At 40.1% G+C, this 22,773-nt stretch overlaps 1 protein-coding gene across 1 annotated transcript in view; it reads left to right on the top strand.

Annotated features, from left to right (window-relative positions):
* Positions 1-3,152: 3,152 nt before the first annotated feature.
* SUZ12 (SUZ12 polycomb repressive complex 2 subunit) overlaps positions 3,153-22,773 on the top strand; it is a gene marked incomplete at its 5' end in the record, with an annotated part of 35,307 nt that continues 15,686 nt past the window's right edge. The window contains 7 exons of the mRNA XM_082326690.1: positions 3,153-3,477; positions 6,376-6,422; positions 6,510-6,574; positions 11,475-11,543; positions 16,853-16,902; positions 20,321-20,406; positions 21,886-22,117. Of these exons, the coding sequence (XP_082182816.1) occupies positions 3,153-3,477; positions 6,376-6,422; positions 6,510-6,574; positions 11,475-11,543; positions 16,853-16,902; positions 20,321-20,406; positions 21,886-22,117 (874 nt within the window). The remainder of the gene's footprint in view (positions 3,478-6,375; positions 6,423-6,509; positions 6,575-11,474; positions 11,544-16,852; positions 16,903-20,320; positions 20,407-21,885; positions 22,118-22,773) is intronic.

Below are 22,773 nucleotides of genomic sequence, written 5' to 3'. Positions count from 1 at the left end.
TAAGGTACACTATATTTCACTGCTTGTCTTTTTGAGACTACTTTATTAGAAAACACATTTTCACTGGCTTTGCAGATACCCTGTCATTTGCTAAATATGGCCAACTTCTTTCTGTTACCTGGTGTATATATATACAAGAAATTTTTCAAAATTATGTACTTTTTAATAAATGCATCTGTAAAATCTATAGAGGTCTATATTACCAGGCAGGTCAAGGACACAACAGTCTCATGCCACAGCTCCATTTCTTCTGAGGAAACCATTATGATTTCCATCTTTCTAAAAAGGAATATTTATTTTCTAGCTTCTAACTGTGCTAAGTAAATAAAAGTTACTTGCTATTTTATGCCCTGCACTCTTTCTAGCTATCCATACTATGAAGCCCCAAATATGGTATTTCAGAGTTGTTGAAGCTCTTTCAGTTGAACGTATCTCAACAGTACTCTACGCTCTTTAAGTGCATATGAACAGCCCAGGGCAGCAGATCTAAACAACTTAAAAAAGGAAGAGACTTTCTACAAACTAAGAAAAACAGGCTCAAGCTATTGAAGCCCTGCTATTTGGCAGACAGTCCCATGCTTCCAGAGGGCTTATATGCACACATTTTGTGTTGCGCTGTCCTGTCCCACTCATGGCTAGAGTCTCATCCTTACCTCCTCTGTTCACAAGCAGATCCGACTCCAATGCCAGAGATTAATTGCCTAATTATCTTTCTTACTCCTCCTTGGAAAGTTGCCCTCTGGCTCCTCCTCCTGGTTTTGAAATTCAGGATGAGCCACCAGAAGCAGCAGAAGCTTGTAAACAGTAGGGAGGAAAAAGGAATAGATTTTAGGCAATAAACAACTTCCAAGGACAAAATTGCAGCCATACAACATTTAGGAGCCTTTCTCACATATACTGCAATATTTGTTACCTTTTGTCATTTGGCACAGGGTATCACTGACCTCAAGATCAACCTCTGGTCACCTAAAGATGCACTTCATTTGGTGTCCTGTTGCTATCTAGTCTGTGATTTCAGAAGACTGGCAAATACCCAAGGCATCAGAAGGCTCACCAGGAAGTCCCCCGGTATTTAGAGTGAAGAAGCTACATGTAAGGTCCTCAGAAATGTACAGTGCACCAAACATTGCTGCTGCCAGTAAGTAATTAAAGACACATTCAGCAACAAAAAATAAGTGGCCGTAGAGAAACTGAGTAGGAAATATGAGATCAAGAAACTGGAATACTAAGCAGAGACAATTATGATAAGCAGGATAAAATGTGTAACAGTGTTTTAGAAATACCACTTTTTGTTTGGAGGGAAGAAAAATATAATATAGCTAAAATGGCAACAAAGAAGAATTTCTAAAAATGTATGAAAATTAAGGTTGAAACAAATTACAGAAAAGACTGCATGTAAAACATCAATGTCTGATAAAAATGGAAGGAATGAAAGAAGAGTAATTTAAAAAAATTCCCATATAAGGGAATTTTCTTCCCTTATTCCCCATAAGGGCAGAAAAGATCTTTCCAAGAAAAACATGAAAGGTAAATGGTGCAGCAGAAAAAGCAAAAAGAGGGGAGGTAATTGAAAAATAAAATTAACATTTCAGATATTAAATAAGAATAAATATTAAGAAACTGAAAAAAACCAAACAAATTGGGGGGGAATAGTAGCCAATAAAGACTTACTTATCCAAATGTGTGTGGGGTGTATATACATACATTTTCTTAAAACATAATAAGGTTAATAACAGACAATTGAGACATCACATTGCAATCCCCCTCTGTTGATAACGTAAAGCACATTTACAGCACGGCTGACTTTTGACACATGGTTTTCCTCTTAATATTTAAGTTCACTTTCCTTAGTACTAGGAATTGGAAGATAAACCAAGACGGTACAGTGCCAGCATCACAGTTGTATCTGGTATCAAAATTCAAGGCTGTATTTCACACATAGAACATTTTTACCCTACCTTGTACAATTACTCTTGAAAAGTTTTGCAAAAGAAAGCAAATAAACGGGATGGCTGTCGAAGCCTTTTATGTATTGAGCTTGCCGCACCACTGATAAGGACTTGATTAAATAAAGCCAGCGTTGAATTTTCCCATTGCACAGTTGGACCCTGTTACTACACGAGGTATTCTTGAGAGCTTACCCCGAAGGCCTGATCCTGAACGTGTGCTCGGCCGAACGCGGGCAGCTGTCAGGACTCTGAAGGTGGCCACGGCAGCACAACTTTTATTTCCCCGAGGACTCCGTGGGTCCTCATTAAGCAGAGAAAGGTGGGAATAAAACCAGAGAGAAATATTTTACCTCAGACTTTCAAGTCTCCCTGCACCTACGGGCGACTTCTTGTGCCATCCTCTGAGGAAACCTCATGGTTAATTAAGGTTAAAGCTACGGGATAGCAGCAGGACCTCGTGTCTGAGCCGGTATAACCATTTTTACCACAAAACCGATACCGATTTATACCCAAGCTTCTATTTCGACTGATTTGGCTCTTCGAACGATCGAGCCGCAGCTCCTGCGGGCAGCGGAGCGGCCCCTCGGCGGCACCTTCCCTCAGGCGCGGGGGGCACCAGGTACCTGTGCGGCCGCGCAGGCAGCGGGACGTGGCGCGGGGCAGAGCCGCGGGAAGGGGCACGGAGAGCCCGGCGCTCCGAGCAGCCCGGCGGGGGCGGGCAGAGCCGCGGAGGAGAGGTGCGAGGGCAGGAGCCGGGGGAGCGGCCCCAGCGGGGCGAGGGGCGGCCCCGGGCGGCGGGCGGAGGCGGCCCGCTCTACCCAGCATGCCCCGCGGCGGAGGCGAGCGGCCCTTTCCCGCGAATTCAGTTCAAAGGAGGGGGAGGGGAGAAGCGCCAAGCGGCGAAGCGCACCGACCAACCAAACTCTTCCAGAACCATCCGTGCGTCACGCGGGGGCGGGCCCCGCGCCGGCCAATACGGCGGTGCGGCGCCATCTTCGGAGCCAATGGGCGAGTGGGGGAGGCGGGCGCGTCGTGGTCGTCGGGTTCGGCTGGTCGTAGCGCTGAGGAGAGCGGAGCGGAGGAGACTTAGAGGAGTTGGAGCTCGGCGCTTCCCCTCCCCCCTCCTCACCCCACCCGCCCCAGCCGCCCCCTCCCTCCCCGCTCGGTCTCCGTCCTGCCGGGGCCCTCTCGGGGGCCAGGCCCATGGCTCCTCAGAAGCACGGTGGAGGTGCGGGGCCCAGCTCGGGCTCCGCTGGCGGCGCCGCCGGAGGAGGAGGAGGAGGAGGCGGCGGCGGAGGCGGCGGCGGCGGCGGCGGGGGGTTCGGGGGCTCCGCCGCGGCGGCGGCTCCCGGCGGCAAATCCGGCGGTGCCGCAGGCGGCGGCGGCGGCGGCGGAGGAAGCGGTTACTCGGGCGGTTCCTCGGCCTCCTCGGCGGCGGCAGCAGCGGCGGCGGCGCTGCCCCCCGTGAAGAAGCCGAAGATGGAGCAGATCCAGGCCGACCACGAGCTCTTTCTTCAGGCCTTCGAGAGTGAGTACCGGGCCGGGGGAGGAAGTGGGGGCCCGAGCCGGCGGGACCGGCCGGGGCCGCCGCAGAAAGGGCGGGAGGAGGAGGAGGGGAGGGCTGTGGAGAGTAGGGGCTTCCGGGGGTAAACATGGTCGGGGGAGGGAGGGAGCTGGGACCGGAGAGGAGGGCGAAGGGGAGCGGGGCCGGGGGAGGAAGGGGGCTCCGCCGGGGAGGCGGGGGCCCGGCGGGTCGCGGGCGGAAGCGCGAGGTTCGGGGGCCGGTGTGCGGGCAGGGTGGCGAGAGGCTCCGGGGCCGGGGCCCGCGGGGTGGAGGGCGGGGGTCCGTGTCTGCGCCCAGGCGATGAACTTGGTTTCGCAGTAACAGTTCCCATCAGGCTTTCGGGGGGGGGCTGGTTCCCTGCCCTCCGCTAACAGCCCTGGGAGGCACCGGGGAGCTGGGAACGAGGAGGCTCTTCCCTCTCTGGCGACTGCCTTTCGAGCCCCTTTCAGGGGCAGGATGTGATTAAGACTTCGCTGTACTTGGTTTTTCTTTGTCTGGCAATAATTGTCCCTTAGTTGAGATTTCATATTGGAAATTGACCTTTGCGACCCACGCATCACCCTGTGGCAGTTCCAGATAGGAGGAGAATCCCCTTGGATGCACCAGAAAGTAGTTTATGGAAATCTGATTCAGAAGCACAGTGTAGCTATAAACTTAGGTTGTACTAAAAGATTTCTCTACAATTGCTAGGATTTGAAGGAAATTTTTAATGCCCTACTGAATACGTGATCCGGTTCTGGGATTGGTGCTGTCACCACTCGCACTCACTTGCTCTAGACGGTGACAGTGTTTGAGAAAGTGGTTTTGGTGGTGTCTCAAATCCTTAATAACGTGGGTTCCTTTGAACCGTAGCCCTGTTAACAAAGCTATATGTTCAATAAATACTGTACTCTAAATAGGTAAAGTGGCAAACGAGTTTTAAGAGGTTTGCGCAGTGTCAGTGTCCGGGGAGGGGGGGGATTCTCTTGCCCATGCCTCGGTCTGTCAGACAAGGGAAGCATAGAGCTGCGCAGGTAGGGATCAGGAGTAAGTGTAAATGTATCATAGCATGGTAACTCTGTCATGTGAATATTACGGGAAAAGCGCAATGAGTAAATATCAGAATAAAAAATCCAAACACGTGTAGTATTGAATCACATTCTTCCTGAATGTTTTTGTCCCTTTTCAAGGTCATATGCTAGAAAAAGATAAAGATTTATTTTAAGCTTTTGCTGAGTAATACGGACTTGTGAAACATATGTCTGTCTGCAGGTTGAAAAGTGTGTTTCAGAATTTTTCTACTTGAGAAAACTAAAGCTGAAGCAGCGGTGCACTGTCTTTAAATTAAATTACGTCCTTGTGAATGTAATTTAATGTTTTCATACCTTTCTAAATTATAATCATGGTTTTTTGGAGACTAAAAAACTCAGGATGTTTCTTTAAAAGTTGTGACTACTCTGTATTTTCACTTCCTAGCAAAGTGCATGTTTCTGAATTTCTTTCTTTTCGTCTTTTATCTTGATTTGAAAAATACAGATTTTTATTATGATAATTTGCATTAAGCAGAATTTTACTGGTATTTATCAGGCTTCTGAAAGGAAATACTGGGATCACTTTAAGATTTCCTTCTCTAATAATAATAATATGTCTCTCTAATAATAGATTCTTTGGGGTCTTACGTTCCTAAGTGTAGTAATAAGGCTGAATCATACGTTTAAAAAGGGGTGAAGGATATAAAATACTGTCTTTTTTCACTTCTAATCACAGAATTCCATAAATTACAATAAGGTTTCCAGGTATTTGAAATAAATGTTTTGCAGTCGTGTGAAAATAAAGTTTTATATTTCTTAAAAAATAAATAGTTGTTTGTTTTATTTATGTGGGAAATGGAGGCAGTGTTAGCAGCCTTAGCATGGGCATTAAGGCATTCTCCATTCTCTATCTTTTTCTCTACACTTAATGTGTTTTATCAAGTTATTTACAAGTTTCTTGCTGACGTTCCCTCATGAAGCTGGCTTTTATTTCAGTTCAAAAAGGGTGTATTTCAGTTTAGATTGGAATTCTTGTTAGATATAACCTGATCCAGACAAAAACCATTTTTGTCCCGATTTAACTAAATTGGTTAAAACTAAGCTGAAGGTCCTCTTTTCTGTAGGCGAGTCTTGCTCTTTTGAACTTTGGTTATTCACCTGTTTCAAATGATGCTACACTTTCATGTCAGCATTGCATATGACTGTATTATCCTCCCTCCGTTTATGCTTTGAAACAGTAGTTACTTTACCAGAATCAACATTTTTCTGATCCTATGAATGTAAAAGGTTTTGGAAATGAATTTCCTAGCTGAGAATGATCCGTAATGCGTCATAGTCAACTGAAAGTCCCTCTTCTTGTTTTGGTACCTTGTGCAAGTGACCTTGGTACTTTCCAGAAGGATAAAACCATCAGATACCAAATTGTCTGACTATGTAAATTTAGTATACAATTTTGGTATTGTGTCAGGTGTGTTCACTAACTTCATGACGAAAACATACCTATTTGACAATAGGTTGTAATATGTTGAGATATTTTTTCTGCCCTTTTATGTTGTAAAGCCTGTGAGAAACATATTTTGTGGAAAGCAAGAGCAGTCATAGTTGCGTTGTGACTACCAATTTATGGTAGCTTAAACAAGAAGTTGCTTTGTGTTATACAGTAGGTGGAGTAACCTTTGACTTGTTAACTTGGAGTTATTTGAATATCATGATGCTTCACTTAAATGATGACTTTTGTAATAATTGTTTAAAAAGATAATCAACATGCTAAATTAGATACTTTTTTTTATCATTATAAGGCTGTCTTTCTGGAGTTAAGGTATGTTGGATAACATGTGTTTCTTTTTCTTAGAACCAACACAGATATACAGATTTCTACGTACCCGGAATCTAATAGCAGTGAGTAATTGATCTTTATTACTCCTTAACTTTGGACTTGTAGGAAGTTTTAATTAAAGCATAACTTTTTTTTTTCCTTTCCTGCAGCCAATATTTTTGCACAGAACTCTCACTTACATGTCCCACAGAAACTCCCGAACAAATATCAAAAGGTAAAATTGTTTTTTGAAAAGTAATCCTAAAATGTTAACCAAGTAGAAGTCCAAAAAATAGTGGAGGGTGACCTCCTCTTTTCACAAGGTGTGTAAAACATGACCTTTTCTTTTTGAAGAACTTAATAAGAATGCATACATCACTTTACAGTTGATTTCTGAGACCTAAGAACTTTTCTGCAATGTTAAGAGGGTGTGTGACTTCATGCTTGTGACTTCTGTTGATACTGGGCATGCTCAAATGTGGATAACTATCTGCAGAATCCTAACTAATTCTCGCATGTTTGTTGTCTGTTTTGGGGGAGAACTTCTTAAAAAACAAACCAACCCCTGTAATGTCTGAGCTGTTGTAAGCGATGGTGCTTGATCGTAATCATGTGAAGCATTTTGGTTTAAACTGTAACCTAACTGCTTATTTAAAAAAAAAAAAACAACAACCAAACACAAAACTATTGGTTTTGTTAATTAGTCTTGGAAGGATCCAGTAATTATTTCTGTAATTATTTTAAAAGCTGAAAAATTAAGGAGGTCAGTTTATAGCATTTTACAAAAAATCCAGCAAACAGTTTAAAAAGGTTGCTTTGAACTGGATACATCTGAGAAATGGGCTTCAGTTTTGGCATTGCAAAATAGTCGTTTCTATTGTGTGAGGTGCTACAGCTGCATGTCAATAGACTTCAAAATATATAAATACTGCAGAGTGAAAAGTGGAGTGTATATTATTTTTTAGCAGAATTGCAAAGTCCTTTCTGTTACTTCCCGTTCACTGAAAAGAATTTGTTACACTTTGGATTTTTTTGTAGTCTGAACATTTATTTTAAAATATTTTAACGCTAAAGTTCTTATTGCTTGGAAACAGTTGCTGTGGGACTGAAATACTTAATCATGAACGCTTAAGGAGTAGCAGTAAAATCTGATTATGCAGACAATTCAAATTTAAACTGTATTTGTATTTAAGGAAGGTAATGTTTGAATGATCTGTTGAGCCAATAGAATTTGCACATCTTTATTTAAATTAAAGAAGCTATATTTGGCTTTCTCGGATCTCTTGGATGTTGTTTAATATTCTTGCCATTAGCTTTAATGCTACAATATAACTTTTTCTTAAAGCTGAATCTGTAACGTACAACTTCAGGTACTTAGATAATGATCAGATTCCCCCCCCAACTTGAAGTTGCTGCTTACTTTTTCTTATAAAAGTTACCAAAGTGAGTTGTTTGCTTATTTTAAAATAAAGCAGAGCCAAATTTTAAGAAATAATGTTCAGGGTGTTCTGTCTGTGTTTTTTTTTTTTTTCCAAACTAGAATTGTGCAACAGGAAATTATTGCTTATAACTTATATTAACTTATAGTTGGTTGAAATGTGTATGTTCTTTTACCTGAATCTGTTTCGTTGGATATCTGCTGTAGTTGCTGGGAAAGAAGAAATGGGACTTTGCATGTACATTGTGTTGTCCACTGTTCCAAATTCCAGTTCAAATTCAGCTGCACAAGTAATGCTTAGTTTCTCTCTGAAACATGCTAATTTTTACTAGTTCCCTTAACACGTTGTTTTAGAACTGTGATTTTTAGTTAGGTGGTGGTGTAATAACTAACAGACAGATTAATAGCCATTTCACACACTAGTTTTCTGACAATATTGACTTACTGAAATCATTCTGGTAATTAGGTCTAGGAAGATTAAGTAAAACACTTTAGTATGTTTTCTTTATAAAAACACAATAATGCAACAGATGTGAGCTAGCATAGTTGACGGGGGAAAAAAAAACCCAAAGTAATTGTGAAGTGCGTTAATTCTCCCCTGGGTCCCCCCTCCCACCTTTCCATGCTCTGTCGGTACTGTGGTCCTTCTCTTTCAGCAGAGTTAAAAAACCACAGAAGTTGCAGTTTAAAGGTAGTTGGACTATTTAGATGTAGTGGCAAAACCGAGAGACTGTGGCAAAACAGCCTCAACTGAACTTCCAGAGGAGGTTAGCAGGATAGTTGTTTGCTGCTCTGTGCTGGTAAACACTTTCAAATGTGCACAAGACCTTAATTGCCATTCTTCATTCAACAGAAATAGTTAAGGTACGTGATCCTGTTATTCTGTTGAAAAAGGGGCTTTGAAAGAGGAAAAATATCTGAACTAGACTTATATTAGGAAAAATGTATGTACCTGGCTTCACTATAGTGAAAATATTAGTAGAGTTATCTTTGCAAAGAAGTATCTTTTAACTACATCGTTGTTAGCCTGTTTACGTGGACCATGACTATACATGTATATTTATTTATTTATTCTCCTAGAACCTCTTAATTCTGCCATGTTTAAATTGCTGATCATTGTTTTGATTGCCATTTCAATAGCCAGTATCATATGTAAAATAAAAAGAAGTTATCTCCAAACTTTATAGAACTTACCTATCACAATAGTAATTATAGCTCCACATCTTTTGTCTCTAGCTCTACGGTAGTCTGAGAAAAATGCCAGACAAATTTATCACTTGGAGGTAGGGAAGTAAAACTGCATTTTTACCAAGAAATTATCCATTGATGTTGGCCCGTGTGTTTAATACTGAGAAAATGTTTCTAAAGACTAGAATGCTTAGAGTATAGAGAAATTTTGATAGGGAGTAAGTTAATGGGCATATGTCAACTTGGGCTAAAAAAGCATTGAAGTTGCTGCTTATCATTGCATTGGAGAGGTAACATGCTTGGGTCAAATGACACTTGATGGAGAATTGAAATGGGCTTTCTGCCTGTGGGTCTGTCTTCACGTGTTACTCTATTACTAGATCAAATGATGGCGTTGGAAAGAAGTTACTAAGTTAATAAAAGTTGCTTCCCATACAGTATTTGGGTAAAGGAATAATTTTTTTATTTATTGGCAGGGTAATGGCATGCTATGATGTGACTTTTAATACTTTGTTAATTATTACTGTGCTTGACTGAAATAAGAGTGGGTGGAGAAAGGAATGTGCAAGATGCACATACTGGTAGCACAAGTAAATGCTGTCTTGAAAAACCTGGGTGTTAGGGATGGTTATTACAAAAACTTAATTTTGTCTGTTATGCACGGGAACATGGTGACATAATAGTAATTCAGTTTTAAAAAAATACAGGAATTCCTTTATGTTCTTAGAAGTTAACTTCAAAGACAGCAATGTTGATTTAATGGGCTTTTTGGTTGTTATTTTTAGTTTTTCTGAAAGATTTTTAGGAGGACTCTTCTTGTTTTAACTAACCTAATTTTGACATTAGGAAAGGTAGTGTCATTGTTCTTTCTGGATCAATAATGCTCACAAATATTAAATGCAAGCTGTGTCAGATATTAGTATATTTTATGAAAGATTGTTAAACTTTCCCCCATTCCTGAAACACGTTTGTCTCTTAGCTGGTTTCTGGCTCATATTCTTATCGTGACATAACTTTGCTCTAGAGCTGTTTTAAGCATTTCTTTAGTCTGAAGAAAACCACCTAAAGATGAGTGTACTACTTGCTGTTCTGCAGAACAGTGGCTGATTTTGATGAGCTTGGGCAAAGCACATGCAGAGACTTTTTTACTTCGCAATCTGAAACTTTCAACAAATTCCTCTGTTCTTAACATCTCTTGCTTTAAAGCTGGGCATTGCAATGTTCATTTTGGTAATCCCACATTTTAGTGTAGGTGAGTCAGTTCTTGAATCTGTCATCTGTGTGAACCTTAGGCTGAGTAAAGCTTTGAATCAGTGATTGTTTATTACATAAATCATAATTATTTTTCTCCTTGTTATCTGACTACAGCCCTGTACCTGTGTAGTGTTTCTTGTCCAGTGTTACTATTTAGCCGCCATGTGATTTGTAACTAAATCATTCAGATGCTTTACATGCTGAATGTAGTCAATGTACGACATCAGTGTTTCTTCAGTCAGGATATTTCTGTAGATGATGCTTCTCGCTTCCGCAGAGCATGTCATCCTTGTTCCCCACACAAGAAATCCAGTATTTGGCAACAGACTTTGTTCTTCTTATTTCATTTTTCTAAGGTATAAATGTAAAGGAAGGATGCCCTCGCAGCTCTTGCATTGTTATTCTAGTCTAGTGCAATTTTGTTGGCATCTAGGTACAAGCATTAATTTTCCTTTAAAGAAAAATAGAAAGACTGTTCTGGAAACTACTGAATAACTTCTGTTCATGAGTGAACTTTATTTAGAAATGAACATTAAATTGTATGTATGGTAGAACAGGCTGAACATATGTGTGTGAACAGACTGATGTCAGAATTACGGAGAGAAATGATTTGAAGTGGTTATTCTCTATGACATTGTTGTCATTGGTTGTCGTCATCCCCTCTGTTTCCTGTGAGCGTACTCTAGAAGTAGCTTCAGAATTCATTGTTCTTTGTATTGTGTCCATTAATATAACTTTGTGGAGAAAAAGGGGTTGTTTTATAATTAGGTTTTTAGCTGTTTTGTCAGATAAGGTTTTAAGTGTTTTTCACTATTATGATCAAGATTAAAATAGTAATGACTGAAGAGCTGACATGTAAGTTCCTAGTAGGTATAAGTGTCACTAAAGCGGGAAGATTTTCTGTGACCAAAACTGAAATGTGTTTAGACATGTTCATTGCAAGGTTTGAATATGGTGCCGTTACATGACACTTCTTATGAGCAGTAGGATTACTTCTGAAAGGTCTGGTTTTAATTCTTTGTATTATTTTGATACTGCTTGAGAAGCTGTATTGCAGTTGTGTCCCTACAACACAGGTGTACTACTAGGCCTAAAAAGGTATAAAAAGGGTGCTTTCTGAACAGAAGGCTAAAATTGTACAGATAGACAGTTTTAGACTGAAAACTAAGTCAAAGCTTAGGCTGAATAAATTTTCTTGTTATATATTATGGGAATAGTGGCTATGTGAAACTATTTTTCTTGCTTTTCTTCACAGGAAAACATTCAAAGTAGATGACATGTTATCAAAAGTAGAGAAAATGAAGGGAGAACAAGAATCTCACAGGTACTGTCCTGCATATATATTTGTGTGTGTAGATACAAATGAGCACATGCATGCGCTAAATCAAAAGTCTTCTTGATTGATAAAATGAAAGTGATGAAGAGTAATTATTAGAAGCAAGGTACTTACTGTTTGAAATGTTGCTTCCAAAATCTTAAAATGTGTGTATGTGTGCTGGTTGCTGAAAAACTTGGAGAAAACGATATCAGGATAAACTTCCAGTATTTGTCATGCTGTTTCTTGAAATATGTATCGAAGCCCTAAACAAGTATTTGCCTTAACTTTTTTTATTTTAAAACTGTCAGCTGTGTCACTGATCTGTGTGTGCTGGAATAAAAAAAAAAAAAGTCAGATTTGGGAAAATACCATGAAGTTATACTGTTTGGGGTTTTTACTTATATGGTTGTATACTTGCTATTTTTAACGTTACATTCATAGTTATGTAAAAAACCCAAAAAAAACCCCAAACCACCAAAACAAAACCAACCCCCCTGAAACTTTTAACAGTATTTAAAAGATCTTACCCATCTCAAGCCATAATCAGGTACCTAGTTATAAAATTATTGTGGTTTAACCCTAGCCGGCAACTAAGTACCACACAGCCACTTGCTCACTCCCCCTGGTGGGATGGGGGAGAGAATCGGAAGGGTAAAAGTGAGAAAACTCATGGGTTGACATAAACACAGTATAATAGGGAAAGCAAAAGCCATGCATACAAGCAATGCAAAACAAGGAATTAATTCCCTCCTTCCCATGGGCAGGCAGGTGCTCAGCCACCTCCAGGAAAGCAGGGCTCCATCACGCCTAACAGTGACTTGGGAAGACAAACACTGTGACTCTGAACGTCCCCCCCCTTCCTTCTTCCCCCAGCTTTACATGCCGAGCATGATGTCATATGGTGTGGGACAGCCCTGGGGACAGTTGGGGTCAGCTCTCCTTGCTGGTGGGGTGGTGTGGGAAGCAGAAAAGGCCTTGTCTCAGTACTGCTCAGCAGTGAGGAAAACATCCCTGTGTTATCAACACAGTTTTCAGCACAAATCCAAAACATAGCCCCACACTAGCTACTATGAAGAAAATTAACTCTCTCCCAGCCAAAACCAGCACATTCTCCACCCCTTATTCCATACCATTTATGTCATGCTCAGGTCCCACACTATCCAATACATCCTCATTAACTATCCCCCCCTCCCATCCTTTGATACAATACACAGATATCATTCTTCTAGTCTATGGACCACCCCTGTAACATGTCCAAAAAATGTCCATTGAGTTCATTTAGTCCATGACTTTGGGCCCCATCTGTGATGGTGGTCGCCCAGGAGAGGAGAGGTGGTGTGTTGTGTGGGGTTACTGGGCACCAAAGCCAGCTCAGGTCGGGTTACTGCTGCACTTGCTTTTCTTCTTGTAAGGCTTGTCCTCCATTGGGTCAGGTGCTTCCTGCTATAGTAATTCCTATAACATGCAACTCAAATCCCAGGTTACAACAATTTAAAGGTATTTCCATTACAGTTTCCACCCCTGGTCCCTTTAGGCCAGGTTATAGGGTTTAACGTCGCAATGAACTCCTCCCCTTGCCCCTGCTCCGGCATGGACTTAGCCACAGACTACAGTCCCCTAGGGGTGCACCTGCTCTGAGTGGAGCCTTATCTATGGGCCACAGTCTCTCCAGGGCACTATCTGCTGTGGCATAGACTTATCCACAGCCACAGTCGCTTTGAGGTGCCCCTGTTCCAGTGTGGCCTTCTCCATGGGCCACAATGCTTTCAGAGATATACCTGGTCCAGTGTGGCCTTACCCACAGCCGCAGTCTCTTCAAAAGTAAACCTGCTCCAATGTGGACTTACCCATGGCTGCAATCCCTCCAGGGGTGCACCTGCTCTGTTGTGGGCTTATCCATGGCCATGCGCTTTGAGGTGCTCCAGCATGACCTCATGCACAGCCACTGATGCTTCAAGGTCTATCTGGTGCAGCGTGGACTTATCCACAGCCACAGATGCTTCAAGGTGTACCTTCTCCAGCGTGGACTTATCCTTGGGCCACAATCCCTTCAGCGGTATACCTGCTGCGGCACAGACATAACCATGGCCACAGATGCTTCGGGGTGTCCTGCTCCCACGTGGACTCATCCACAAGTCACAGTCCCTTTGACTCAAGTTTGCGCTGGAGTTCCAGCCTGTCCCGTACAGCAGCACAGAAACAGCAGCGATGCCCTGGCCATCTGCCAGCCCAGGCACATCACCACTGCTGTTATCAAAATGTTCCCAAGCACAGCAGAGTAAGATGATAAGCAGTACAGCAAAAGCAAAAAGCAGCAGCTAACGAGCACTAGACTCTAATATACAGTAAGGCAAGCAAGCCCCATGGCAAGCACAGGAGCCTGCCAATTAATAGCTAAACAGCAATAACAGGCATAAATTCAATCTAGCACATTCCAATCAAATCTGTTGTTACATTGAACCCTTCAAGACCCACCTTGGGTGCCAAAAAAGGACTGTCGTGGTTTAACCCCAGCTGGCAACTAAGCCCCACGCAGCTGCTCGCTCACTCCCCCCTGGTGGGATGGGGGAGAGAATCAGAAGGGTAAAAGTGAGAAAACTCGTGGGTTGAGATAAAGACAGTTCAATAGGGAAAGCCAAAGCTGCACACACAAGCAAAGCAAAATAAGGAATTCATTCCCTCCTTCCCACTGGCAGGCAGGTGCTCAGCCATCTCCAGGAAAGCAGGGCTCCATCACGTGTAACAGTGACTCGGGAAAACAAACGCCATCACTCCGAACATCCCCCTCTTCCTTCTTCCCCCAGCTTTACGTGCTGAGCATGACGCCATACGGGGTGGGACAGTTGGGGTCGGCGGTCCCACCCATGTCCCCTCCCAGCCTCTTGTGCCCCCCAGCCTCCTCGCTGGTGGGGGCGTGTGGGAAGCAGAAGAGGCCTTGACTCCGTGTCAGCACTGCTCAGCAGTAAGGAAAACATCCCTGTGTTATCAACACTGCTTCCAGCACAAATCCAAAACATAGCCCCACACTAGCTACTATGAAGAAAATTAACTCTCTCCCAGCCAAAACCAGCACAAAAATGTTTTCATTAAAGGCTGTAAAACTTACAATTTTCCCTTCTAATTTTCTGTGAGAAATATTGCTTAGTCTGAGATTTTTATTGTGGTCTGGCCCCACATATATCTCCTGTTGAAACTTTGCATAGTTCTCTCTGAATAACAGTGTTCCCTCTTTAACAAATAGATAATTTCAAGTCTTAATTCCATATGCAATTATCACTTGGGGGGGCTTACTCTGAATTCTAGTTGTGAAATAGTAATTACTTTATACTGGTGTACCTATTAGTTTTCTCATGTTAATTTTTTTCCCACAAGAGTTTAGTTTAAATTATGTAACACACTTAAATGTTGGATAAAACTAATTTTATCAGGTCTCACTGCTCTGCTTCAGAAAAAAATACTGAACTCTTGCCGAACTTGCCATATTGTATTTGGCAAAAGTCAAAGTTCAGCAGAGATGTGAAACTTGGGACTGCGTTTCAGCTCATTTTCATCCCAGCCTTTTTTAGTAATGATAGCAAAAAGAAGGCATAACAAATACGCCTGGTTTGTTGTTTCTTGATGAGTTTCCTAGTGCTGAAATGAAATGGTATGAAAAGCTTATTCACTGAGAGGTCATGTAGCATACATTGTGTTTGTGGTATTTGAGTGTGAGAGGTGATGACCATAACTTTTTTTTTACATTATATTATTTATGTATGAATTAAACACCTAAGCTTTTTGTGAAAGTATATATAATGGGAATTTAGCAATCCATTGTAAGACTTCCAGAATACTTTTGTTCTAATCTATACAATTCAGTCAGAGATGTTATTCCTGCAGGTTTGCTTTGTGTTCTTTTTTGGTGGAAAGACTATAGATAATTTGCCAAAACCCATCTATTTAATGTACTGATAGATCATGAAATGCAAAGCATTTTGGAAATTTTAAACCAAAACCAGACATCTCAGAGACTAACCTAAGTGGCTGGAATGTGTGAAGACCTGTTGAGATGGTTTTTTTTTGTGGTGTTTTTGGTTTTTAACCAGTTGTTCTTTTTCCATAGCATTTGCAAATAATTAGGCTACTTCAGAGGCAACCATGCTAGATACTGTTTAGTCTGAAACAAACTTACAAATTTTGTATTCTAAGAGGTTTTATGGATTTATTGTATGTTATTTTTCTTAATTATCTTTTGCTCCATATATTGTGGATACCTGCTAGGTAAATATTCTCTTTTGAAAGATAAGGATTGTGTTGAAACAAAATAGAATATGGATTTGCATGTGTTGGGTTTTGTGCTTTCAAAACTATCAAAAAATGTACTCTAGAATTGGTCTGGAAAAGTAACATGGATGAATGATGCAAGTTGGTATAGATGCAGTCTTTTGAATGCTCAAGCTGTTGGGCACTTTCACGAATCATCTTCGTGCTCTCAGGAGTGTTTGTGTTTAAAAATAGGCATTGAATGTCAGGTTGTATCTTCCTGAGAAGTCAGTGAAGGTGCTCAAAATTTTATCTGGTGTTCTAGTGTAACAGATGATATTTTGTTCAATACTATGTACTTCAGAAATACTAAGTGTTTTTAGGCCCGTTTTAATCTAGGGTTATGAATACTTGCTTTAAGATGAAATGTATTCCAAATTTAACAATTTGAAATAAAATGGGTCTACAGTCAGCAGAATAGTCTAGGCTATGAGCTGCAGTACTGTGAAATAAAATAGATGCAATTATTATTTTGACTGCATATGTTATGGATGATACGGACTTTATGTGACTGATAATCTTTATTTCTAAGGCTGTAGCTTCCCCATTGTAAAGAATCTCCTTACCAAACTTTAAACAATTGTTAAAAAGAAAAAATTGATATGAAGTGCATGGTTCAAGGTGAAGTTCTAGAAAATTTCCACCAAAACTCATCTCTGTTGCTGATGAATGTCTAGGAAATGTGTTTGCCTGCCTGTGAAGGCAAGATCTCATGTCTTCAGTCAATGCCCTTCTACTGTAGTGTTTAAACCTCTACTTTTTTTTTTTTTTAATGTATCAAGTCATAGAACACATAGACAGAATCAGTCTGTAAAGAGAAAACTGGTCTATAACTTTGCATCAGTTGCAGCTGCTGTGTCCAGGCAGTTTCCTGGTTAGAAAGATGGACCGCTTCACTGTCGTTTGGCCTCTTGTGTAGGCCTGTCCTGAGCACCAGTGAATGGAGTGGAGCGGCTGCTGTGAGAAGAAAACGCTTACTTGTTCTAACATTTCCTTTCTTCTTTTCTGTTTAGCTTGTCTGCTCATTTGCAACTTACGTTTACTGGGTTCTTCCATAAAAATGGTATGTTTGCTAATTCATTCATTATACTGTTAATTTGTATAGCACCATTGAAAATCGTATAGATCTGTGAGGGGCATATTTGAATGTTTTGAACCTCTGCTGTTTGAATGCAGATTTTAACTTATTTAAGCTCAGACTGTCCCATTAGTTACAATACTTTCAATATGTTGTAGCATAATTGTAATGTTAAGCGGATAAACCTTCCGGGGTTTTAGTCAAAACAGGGACTTTGAGAAATACTTCAAGTCATCACCCATTCAAACTGAAACAGACCTTGAGGAGTTCCTGAAGAAAGTGATTTTGTGGGAGTGTGTCTTTGGGGTATTTGGCGTAGCTTTAAGAAAACCCTCAGCCTGCAAATAATTGTAAGTTTCAGTGTTTTTTAATTTAAAATAGTAGTGTGAGAATAAATTTTATCAAGTAGAACCTAGAAATAAGGCAGAGGCCATGTCAGGTATTGTAAAAGCAACAGAAATCGTGTTTTAGTGACTTGTAGTCATTCTATTGCGTCTTTTATGCACATAAGGCTTTAGCTCTCAAAATGGGAATATTGGACTTCCCAGACCAGAATTAAGGATTCTGTTCCTTTAACAAAAGCAGAAGTGCCATGCTTTGAGCTGTATAGGCATGGGTAAATTTACTGTCTTTTTACTTCCCTGAAAAAAAAATAGCTGTTTATCCATTAAAATAAAGTAGTGTTTCTAATTTTTCAGTTAAAAATATTCTGAATGGCATCTTAGTCTTTGGATATAAAAGCTAATCCAATTCATGTCGCAGTTGTTTTCTGGAAGATGTTATGTTCCCTCTAAGTATCTTATGCGTAACCAGATCTATTCAGTAAGATGTTTGAAATTCGTAGTTGCAAATGTCTAGATTTCAGAATCACTTGTTTATGAAACTCTAATATTACACTGAGAAATTTCTTCAAATCTGGAGATTAGGAACATTCTGCTTCTGGAACTTCAAAATACTGCTGGTCTCAATGGATAGTATTTCTCTTGTTTCTACTCTCAGGAACTTCATGTTCTATGTTGCTGTCATGGTTTAAGCCCAGCTGGCACCTAAGCCCCACCCAGCCGTTCACTCACTCCCCTGCAGTGGGACTGGGGAGAGAATCGGAAGGGTAAAAGTGAGAAAACTCATGGGTTGAGATAAAGACAGTTCAATAGGGAAAGCCAAAGCCACGCACACAAGCAAAGCAAAACAAGGAATTAATTCCCTCCTTCCCATCGGCAGGCAGGTGCTCAGCCATCTCCAGGAAAGCAGGGCTCCATCACACGTAACAGTGACTCGGGAAAACAAATGCCATCACTCCGAACATCCCTCCCTTCCTTCTTCCCCCAGCTTTACATGCTGAGCATGACGCCATACGGTGTGGGACAGCCCTGGGGACAGTTGGGGTCAGCTGTCCCAGCCGTGTCCCCTCCCAGCTCCCTGTGTCCCCCAGCCTCCTCGCTGGTGGGGGGGTGACAGCAGAAAAGGCCCTGACTCAGTGTCGGCACTGCTCAGCACTCACCAAACCAGCGCTGTGTTACCCGCGCTGCTTCCAGCAGAGATCCAAAGCACAGCCCCACACCAGCTACTGTGAAGAAAATTAACTCTCCCAGCCAAAACCAGCACAGTTGTGTTCAGTATTTAAGCTGGGAAACCACAAGAGATAAAGACTTTTGGGGCAGGCAGTGATAAGAACAGAGAAGTATAGAATAAAGGTGGAGGAAAGGGTATACTGATGTGTCTTAAATTCAAATACGTAACTTCAAAATCTCATCCTTCCAGGACAGTATGTAGTATAAACCTCACATGTGGAATTGAAAATACCTAGTGGATAGGGTAGTTGTTCCATAGATTTTGCTGACAGACCTTGCTTTTCTTATTGTTTTTCTGTTACGTTGTGGTCTTACACAGACACAGGCTGTAGTGGCTTTTTCAAGATGTTAATATATTTCATGACTTTGTGTGTGGTTTTGAACGTTTAGATTATGTGAGTCTACTGTTAACTATAAAAGCCTTTCACTTCAAGAGAGCACTGCATATAATGAGAGCCTGATGGTCATTTGTACCATAGAAAAGGATATCACCAACATAAGTAATGTATGCTATAGTGAATATTAAATATAGAAAATATTTAAATTAATGAAGCTGGTACAATTAATATGCTTATTTGTCTGGATAGAAATTATGTTAGAAACTCTTGAAACTAAGAGTGTGGTGGAGTTTTGGTTGGGTTCCCCCCTGCCCTAAGTTTCTGTGTTTTCTAAGAAGATTTCTAATGTCTCGTGTTTACAACTAAAACAAATCCATTTGTTTCATAAAACTGCTAGCGCCTCTAGATGAGTTACCAGAACTCTCTCTTAACCGAAACACATTAAGCTTGTTGAATGTGGATCTAGCGTCAGGAGGAAAGCAAGTGAAGAGACATGGGTTATTTTGTCTTTACTATGCTAAAGCTTTGCTCTTTATATCTGATGAGCATAACAAAGTAATTCGTTGAATGTCAGATTCTTTGTGACATGGACTAAGGTGAATCCATTGTGCTTTTAACTTAAGCCCATAATGGTATTTGTAAGACTTTAAAAGAGTGGAAATAACTTCTTACAGATTCATCCAGTTTTGGCTGATCATTGTTTTTCAGAATTTCTTCCACAAACTGTTTTTTAAGTAGATATCTAATCAAGTTTTATCTTTCTGTTCTTTTTCCATATGAGGGCACGTTTCTAGATTAATATAAATTCAAATGACTAAAGATTCTCTTACCATACAGTGAAATTTATTTTGTAAGGCAGTTCTCAGTTGGCGTTGCCGATCATACTGCTGGTAGTAGCTGTCTTGAAGATTCCAGGCTCTAGGAAATTTATAGTGCAGAAACTGTGAAGCCAAGTCTTCTTTTCCAAGACTTTTTTCAGGTTCTTTCAAGAGTCCTTTAACAGCTATTCTGCATATACTTAACCTTGCATAGTCTTTAAGGGTTTTTTTAATTTTGTTTTGTCTTCCTATCTGATAGCATCAGGATCTCAAGTTTTGATGCAAACCAAACTCTTAATTTGCAAGCTGTAAAGAAAAAAGAAATTCTAGGAAATAATTTGACTCATCTGTAATTAGTGTGTTCTGACTTTACTTAAATCTACGCGTATCCTTTTTCTCTGCTATAAAAAGATTTTGGCAATGCCAAAGGCAGCAAGCTTACTCTTTTAAACATCAGTGATCAACGATGCTTTTTCATCTGCTAGTATTAGAATAGTTAGGTAGGATATGTTCTCAAGTGGGAATCTGCAGTAAGTTTGGGGAGAATTGAAACTTAGAATTTGACTAGAGGTCTTTGTGCCTGGAGGTACCTATGGTTAAAAAGTAATTACGGGTGGATTTATGCCATTGAATAGATTTTTCACTTTTTCAGAATTTAAAATATTTTTCTGTTTAGATAAGCCATCACAAAACTCAGAGAATGAACAAAATTCTGTAACCCTGGAAGTACTGCTTGTGAAAGTTTGCCACAAGAAACGAAAGGTAAAAATGATTTGACAAAGTATTAATATATAGTAAAGCAAAATGTTTGCCTCATTCTGGAACATCTATTTAACATTTCCGTACAACAAGGTAATGGTGAAATGATGCTTCTGTTGAGATTAATTTAGTCTTTAAGAACTAATCTATTCAAGTTGTTTTCTATTGACTGGGTAAGGGATTCTTCAGAAGCAAATCCATATATATATATATATATATATATGGATTTTTATGGATTTTATGGATTTTACTCTGCTTTGTGAGAAATAACTGGAAGTTTAAAAGAAACATTCATCTTTGTTCATTGAATTTAGCTTGCTTGTAAGTCAGATTCACTCATTGTGAATGTCAGCCACCTCTATTTTTACTTCATTTTTTTTGTATCACATCATTAAACTATTAATTCTGTTGTGATGTCCAGAGGCTTAAGTAAACCAGGCAGTCACAAAATCATAAAATAGTCTATGCCTTTTAGAGTTTAGAAATAAAAAGGAACAAGATGTAATTGTTTTGAATTCCTCAGTCATCTGCCAAGTCTTGTCTCTTTCCTTGCTTTTTCTGTACCTATGTTTTTTTAAATGGATCATCTCAGTTATTGCAGATTTTAGTTACTATGAATCAGAAACAATTTTCATCTTTTTTTTTTTTTTTTTTTTTTTTTTAAGGCATATTTGAATTTGCTTGCTGTTTTAGCTATGTTTATTTCACACCAGTTGGCAAATTATCTTCACAGCTATGGGAATATGGGAGGCTCAGTAATGCATGCTGTAATTTTTAACCAAAAAGGGAAAGATTTGCAGTCAGAACTTTGTATATTTTCCATAAGAATGTTAAGCTGTTTTGACATGTTTTTAAGAGTTAATATTGTTTCTAGCCAATTTTGTTACTTGCTGTAGTATGGATAAATATGGTAAAAGCAGGAGTTGCTGGTGGTTATCTGAAATGTTGTGCTGCAAGTTTCATACTTAGGCCATCTTGCCTTGTTTTTCCAATACTACACAGTGCTCAATGATCTATTTGAGAGATACTGAATATAATAAATCCTAGGTAAGTGGTTCTTTATCTCCCAGGTAACGCAAAGTGCACTTTGTAATATTGGAAGGAGAAGATATGAAGCCCTCGGAATATATATATAACCAAAACATTTCATTTCTTTAGGTAAACAGAATTAAATTAGTATTAATGACTGTTCTACAATCTTTCTGAATGCCTCATGTTAGTGCTAATTTAATCACTTAGAGAAAGATGGCTGCTGCCAGAAGTGGTTATAAAATGACAGTTTTATTTAGACTTTCAAATACCTGTTTTTACATTTAAAACCTGGGATTGTTGTTCCAATTTTTTTATTTACATCTGTTGCAAGGCTTATTTTCATAAACATGGCAGGACAAGTACAATTCATGAATGATATAAATTTTAACACTCAATGTCTTTACTTCGTATTCTAAAAGCCTAAACCTTAGCTTTCTTGTTTTCCTACAGGATGTCAGTTGTCCGATAAGACAGGTTCCTACAGGTAAAAAGCAGGTGCCTTTAAACCCAGACCTCAGCCAAATAAAACCAGGCAACTTCCCATCACTTGCAGTTTCCAGCAATGAGTTTGAACCAAGCAACAGCCATATGGTGAAGTCTTACTCATTGTTATTCAGAGTAACTCGCCCAGGAAGAAGAGAGTTTAATGGACTGATTAATGGCGAAACTAATGAAAACATTGGTAACTTCAATCTTTAAATACGCTTTTACAAGGTTTATCTTGTAGGCACGTATACAGATGTCTTGATCGGCAGCGTAGGTCATACTCTGAGAAGGGCCAGTAATAGATGAGTGACTGAACTGGCTTTCATTTGTCTTTTTCAAGATGGGGGTAAAAATATAGTTGGTAGCTAGAAACTGTGCTTCTACTTTGTGTAAATTTAACACCAGTTTTTACTAACGTCTGATGGTGAAGGTGTGAGGCAACACTGCTGGGGGGTGAATAGTTCAAGAGAGCCTGTGGTTGATGTGACAATCATTAAACCTCCAGCAACACTGGTCACTACTGACTCAGCTGTAGGTGCTATCATGGTCTCTCATCAAAACTAAATGACTAGCCAATAAAGGAAGTACCTTAGTAACAGTTTTTAAAAGCTATTTTCTTAATCTTATCAAGACATGTTGTATTACATCACAAATGTTACAGCTTTGAAGAGTGCACGTAGGATGAAAAACTTACTTTCTCACTATTTTATAGCTACAAGAGAAGGAAGGTCAAATCCCAAATTCTTTATGCTGACAGAGTAATAAGACTAAACTATAAATATATGTGAACATATCTAAAGTATGATTACTCTTAGGCTAAGTGGTCTTTCCGTTGCCATTGAGTTGTTCATT

This window comes from Platalea leucorodia (assembly GCF_965183815.1).
Source record: "Platalea leucorodia genome assembly, chromosome: 14".
NCBI lineage: Eukaryota > Metazoa > Chordata > Aves > Pelecaniformes > Threskiornithidae > Platalea > Platalea leucorodia.
This window is presented reverse-complemented; position numbering and strand designations above follow the sequence as displayed.